The sequence below is a fragment of the Schistocerca serialis genome, chromosome 9 (genome assembly GCF_023864345.2).
Source record: "Schistocerca serialis cubense isolate TAMUIC-IGC-003099 chromosome 9, iqSchSeri2.2, whole genome shotgun sequence".
Classification (NCBI taxonomy): domain Eukaryota; kingdom Metazoa; phylum Arthropoda; class Insecta; order Orthoptera; family Acrididae; genus Schistocerca; species Schistocerca serialis.
Genome location: NC_064646.1, coordinates 98,703,813 through 98,710,131, shown reverse-complemented (window position 1 = coordinate 98,710,131; position 6,319 = coordinate 98,703,813). Strand labels below are relative to the sequence as shown.

At 46.6% G+C, this 6,319-nt stretch overlaps 1 protein-coding gene across 1 annotated transcript in view; it reads left to right on the top strand.

Moving 5' to 3' along the window:
* Positions 1–362: 362 nt before the first annotated feature.
* Positions 363–6,319, top strand: part of LOC126418753 (calcium release-activated calcium channel protein 1-like) — a 177,503-nt gene continuing 171,546 nt past the window's right edge. Inside the window, exon 1 of the mRNA XM_050085678.1 lies at positions 363–471. Coding sequence (XP_049941635.1) covers positions 445–471 — 27 coding nt within the window. The 5' untranslated portion in view covers positions 363–444. The remainder of the gene's footprint in view (positions 472–6,319) is intronic.

Here is a 6,319-nt window from a genome sequence, read left to right as displayed (position 1 = left end):
TGTGTGGCATATTGCGGGGTACAGATGTAGATGTAGGAGTACCCCCAGTGGGTGAAGAAGGGTGCAGGTCGTGCAGGGCGCTGCTGCGCTGCGGACTTGACAGCCAACGCGCGGCCGTTTCTCTGAAAAGGTGCAGCGCGTGATTCACCGTGACTAGGGACAAAGCCCGCTCCGGGAGGGAAATCCGCCGCGGACCGCAGATCGGAGTCCCAGCTGTCGAGGCGTTTTCGCAAGTGTGTGCGGTGGCGCGGAAGAGGCGCGCGGCCACCGCTGTCTATATGTCGGCCCCCCTCTCACACCCCTCTCTCCCCCTGCTGGCGGTGTAACCAATCACGCGGAGCGATAAGCCGGCAAGCGAGCGGACGTCGGCGTCGCGGCGCCGCGAGCCGTCAGTCGCTGAGGAGACGCCGGTGGTCGGTGGATGGCGCTGTCTGCGGCGACGACATGGAAGACGGCGTCCGCAGGAGAAAGGTAACCACAGCTCTGGCTCTCACACGTGACAGCAGGCGGTGAGCCTGCAGCCGAAGGTGCATAACTTAGCTGTTTCCACAATGTCATACCTCACTGGGGCATCAGGCAAAACTTGTGACTGGATTCAGGTTTTCTTGGTAGGGAGGAAGTACACAATGTTTGTCTTGGATGGAGAGTCACTGGCAGAAGCAGAAGCACCTTGGTGTGTACAGGAGTGTGTTAGCGACCTTGTTCTTCGTGTTATACAGGGTAGTCCATTGACAGTGACCGGACCAACTACCTCAAGAAATTAGCATCAAAAGAAAAAACTACAAATAACGAAACTCGTCTAGCTTGAAGGGTGAAACCAGATGGCGCTATGGTTGGCCCGCTAGATGGCGCTGCCATAGTTCAAACGGATATCAACTGCGTTTTTTTAAATAGGAACCCCCATTTTTCTTACATATTCGTGTAGTACGCAAAAAAAAATGAATGTTTTAGTTGGACCAGTTTTTTAGCTTTGTGACAGATGACGCGGTAATAGACACAAACGTATAAGTAGCTGGTATCACGTAACATTCCGCCAGTGCGGACAGTACATTACCCGTGTTAAAATAGACCGTTTATCAATTGCGGAAAAGGTCGACATCGTGCTGATGTATGGCTATTGTGATCAAAATGCCCAGCGTGCGTGTGCTATGTATGCTGCTCGGTATCCTGGACGACATCATCCAAGTGTCCGGACCGTTCGCCGGATAGTTACGTTATTTAAGGAAACAGGAAGTGTTCAGCCACATGTGAAACGTCAACCACGACCTGAAACAAATGATGATGCCCAAGTAGGTGTTTTAGCTGCTGTCGCGGCTAATGCGCACATCAGTAGCAGACAAATTGCGCGAGAATCGGGAATCTCAAAAACGTCGGCGTTGAGAATGCTACGTCAGCATCGATTGCACCCGTACCATATTTCTATGCACCAGGAACTGCATGGCGACGACTTTGAACGTCGTGTACAGTTCTGCCACTGGGCGCAAGAGAAATTACGGGACGATGACAGATTTTTTGCACGCGCTCTATTTAGCGACGAAGCGTCATTCCCCAACAGCGGTAACGTAAACCGGCATAATATGCACTATTGGGCAACGGAAAATCCACGATGGCTGCGGCAAGTGGAACATCAGCGACCTTGGCGGGTTAATGTATGGTGCGGCATTATGGGAGGAAGGATAATTGGCCCCCATTCTATGGATGGCAATCTAGATGGTGCAATGTATGCTGATTTCCTACGTATAGTTCTACCGATGTTACTACAAGATGTTTCACTGCATGACAGAATGGCGATGTACTTCCAACATGATGGATGTCCGGCACATAGATCGCGTGCGGTTGAAGCGATATTGAATAGCGTATTACATGACAGGTGGATTGGTCGTCGAAGCACCATACCATGGCCCGCACGTTCACCGGATCTGACGTCCCTGGGTTTCTTTCTGCGCGGGAAGTTGAAGGATGCTTGCTATCGTGATCCACCGACAACGCCTGACAACATGTGTCAGCGCAATGTCAATGCATGTGCGAACATTACGGGAGGCGAACTACTCGCTGTTGAGAGGAATGTCGTTACACGTATTGCCAAATGCATTGAGGTTGACGGATTATTTTGAGCATCTATTGCATTAATGTAGTATTTAGTGGTAATCACGCTGTAACAGCATGCGTTCTCAGAAATGATAAGTTCACAAATGTACATGTATCACATTGGAACAAACGAAATAAAATGTTCAAACGTACCTACGTTCTGTATTTTAATTTAAAAAACCTACCTGTTACTAACTGTTCGTCTAAAATTGTGAGCCATATGTTTGTGATTATTACAGCGCCATCTGTCACAAAGCGAAAAATGTGGTCCAACAAAAACATTCATATTTCTTTACGTACTACATGAATATGTATAAAAAATTGGGGGTTCCTATTTGCGTTGATCTCCGTTTGACCTATGACAGCGCCATCTAGCGAGCCAACCATAGCGCCATCTGGTTTCCCCCTTAAAGCTAGACAAGTTTCGTTCTTTGTAGTTTATCGTTTGACGCTTATTTCGTGAGATATTTGGCCCGGTCACGATCAGTGGACCACCCTGTATAGTAATGGCCTTGCGGACAATATTAATAGCAACCTCAGACTTTTCGCCAATAATGCACTTACGCACGAGGGCTATTCGGAGTGGAAACCATAGACAGCGAAAATCCAGTCCTATGAGGCTTTGGATGGATGTGTTGGAGAGTGTCTCTAGTATGCCTGTCGATCGCGTCACATTGATCTTTTCAGTTCTCAGCGCACAGTGAGCACTTCAAGATGCCCGCAAAGTATGGATGCCTGTGAGAGATTTTGCCTGATTTCATCCAGCCCACATAACAGTCATGCATTTCCTTCTTCTTGACGATTCTCGGCCGCACACTGCAGGGTTAATGAGGACGCTCCTGCAGCGTTTTCGATGGGATGTGCTTGATCACACGCCGTACAGCCCGGACTTGGCACTCTCCCATCTTCATGAAAAAATTGTTCAAATGGCTCTGAGCACTATGGGACTTAACATCTGAGGTCATCAGTCCCCTAGAACTTAGAACTACTTAAACCTAACTAACCTAAGGACATCACACACATCCATGCCCGAGGCAGGATTCGAATCTGCGACCGTTGCGGCCGCACAGTTCCAGACTGAATCGCCTAGAACCGCTCGGCCACACTGGCCGGCCATCTTCATGAACCGCAGGCTATGAGGGCCAACATTTCGGCACAGTTGACGACCTGCAGATCAGTGTAGATAACTGGCGGAAAGCACAGGCTTCGGCGTTCAGTGACGATGGTACTGGAAAATCGGTACAATGCTACGAGAAGTGTCTCAGTCGGACTGGCGGCAATGTAGGGAAGAGACTGTAAGGCATAACTAACTGCTGAAAATAAAACATTTTTGATTTTCATTGTGGTTTCCATTTCGCGAACGGTCGGACCTTACTTTCCGAATAGCCCTCGTGTAATGCACTCCTTGACGTAAGCTGCGCAGGTATTCAACCACAGCTTGATAAATTTGCAAAATGATGCAGAGTTTGACAACTTGCTTGTATAAAAACATAACATATTGCTCCTCACGAAGCTACAGAAACTTAGAATTCTATGACTACAAATCAATAGTTCACAAGTGGAATTAGTCATTTCATACAAATACCCGGGTTCGATTCCCGGCGGGGTCAGGGATTTTCTCTGCCTCGTGATGACTGGGTGTTGTGTGCTGTCCTTAGGTTAGATAGGTTTAAGTAGTTCTAAGTTCTAGGGGACTGATGACCATAGATGTTACGTCCCATAGTGCTCAGAACCATTTGGACCATTTTTTTTTTCATACAAATATGTGGGTGTAGTAGTTTCTGTAGATATGAAAGGGAGCGATCTTAAAGGCTCAGAAGGTAGATAGCAGACTTCCGCTCAGAGGCAAGATGTTGGAGAAAAGCAGTCTGTCTACAGACTGCTGACAAACCACTCGTGTGTCTCATCTCAGGGCATTGCTCGGGTGTCTGGAACCCGTACCAAACGGGACTAACAGAGGATATTCGAACTGATGCACAAAAGGCGACAGGAATGGTCACAGGTCTGCTTGACTGAGAGGAGAGCGACACGAAAGTATTGAAAATTCTGAATTGCAGACTCATGTAGGTATACGAAATTATTTCCTCGAAAGCCTAATTGCGTAAGATCGAGAGCCACTATTAAGTGAAGAATCTAGAGCTATTCGTCAGGTCATTACGCATTCCTCCCACAGGGATAGTGTAGACTAAATTATAGTCCCATACACGAACGATGGCGATCCGTGCATGTCGAGGCACGAACGGAGATTGCATTGTTGACGATTCCAAGCGACAGTTGCGGTACGGGCATGCGCATGTTTTCCGCTTGAAGGAAGTGTAAATCCCGCAAATTATGTCTGTCGCGTACTTATGCAGAATTTATCACTTACCATCGCAATTAGCGATAACAAATGGAATCGAAATTTAATAAACAACCCCCACGATCACGTTTAATGCTAGCATTAGCTATGGCATTCACAGAAGAGCGCTCAGAACATACTGAACACTCGTTGGCTGTCGGAGCATATGTGACGTAGGTGTGCAGAACAAGCCTAAACTCGACGGCCGTCGTTCATGACTCTAGCTATAACTGCGGCATGAACGGAGATATTTAAGCAGCCATTCTTCACTTACTCCATTCGTGATTAGGTCAGGAAGAAATGTTAACATGTCATGCTATGCTAAATACCCTCTGCCATGCCGTTCATAGTGCTTCACAGAGTATCTATGTATGTGTGTAGATACAGATAGGATAATATTTTGGCCGGGCCGGTGTGACCGAGCGGTTCTAGACGCTTCAGTCTGGAACCGCGCGACCGCTACGGTCGCAGGTTCGAATCCTGCTTCGGGCATGGATGTGTGTGCGTCCTTAGGTTAGTTAGGTTTAAGTAGATCTAAGTTCTAGGGTACTGATGACCTCAGATGTTAAGTCCCATAGTGCTCAGAGCCATTTGAACTATTTTTTGATAATATTTTGGAAAAGTCAATCACCTGCAAAAACTGAAACAGTAAAATTTCTGTACAACAGAAAACCGAGTTGATCAGAACTATGTGTGGAGCCCATCCGAGGAGTTCATGTAGAAATCTATTCGAACAGCTGGACGTATTTCACCGTTACATGTCAGTGCGTACTTCCTCTTATGTCGTACGTTATCGAGAATTTTACATCGCAGAAAATGAACAAAATGTTAGCACGACCACAGTACAAAGAACAAGTAGCAGGCATGTCCGGAAAGTAAGTACCGATTGAAAAGAAACCATAAATCATTTTTTTAAATCAGAATTTGTTTTACACGAAACAGCAATTCAAAAACTAATTTTCTACATTGTTGCCGCCATTGTTCAGACATTTGTCGTAGCGGGAAACCAACTTTACTATGCTCTCTTCATTGAAAGATGCCGCCACTGAAGACAACTATTACTAAACGCCGTTTTTTTACTTCATTTTCTGCTTGTTGAGTTCCTTCGCAGTGGCGGAACCGCCAATACGGCACGATACAGTGAATCTCACGCGCGCAATTCAAGCGCGCGTGGAATGCTCAGTGAACGCATTGTGTTGCTTTACAACAACGCACGCCCACCCCTTTGGCTGCTGTGACTCAAAACCTTTTTCAACAATTCCTTTGGGAGCAGTTCGACCATCTGCCGTATAGCCCCGATCTCGCACCCTGTAACTACAATCCGTTCATCATCAGAATATGTTGTTGTTGTTGTGGTCTTCAGTCCTGAGACTGGTTTGCCAAGCTGTCTCGCGTACTGTCAAGTACAACAATAAGGGTACGTTTTGTGCTGTGCGTGGCGCGCAGTTCGACTTAGCGATACTACGGGACAACAGCTTTACCGGTGCATTTAGCTTGGACACCACTGGCCGCTCAGCTGGTACAGCTAGCCTACAGTGACGTCGCCAGCTGCAGTTCACACGTAAAAAGAGAAGAGCAGAGGAGCAATACAGCTTCGAATGTCATTTAATTTTTAAACAGAATGAAACTATACACTGCAAATCTCCCACAATACGCTCCTTAGACGACTAGACGAAAACCGCAACAGGTTATCGTTTTTAGCTAACGTATTATTGTAAATGGAAACAAGAATGATGAAAATTCCTGACTCAACCACAGGGTAATTTTTTGCATAAGTTGTCTGTAACGTAAGAGAGTATTGAAGTATTTCACCGTATAGTTAAATATTGGAGCCACTGAAGGAATTACTTACAGTCAGTCGTCTGTTAATCTCTTAGCTCCTTCCTTATCCGA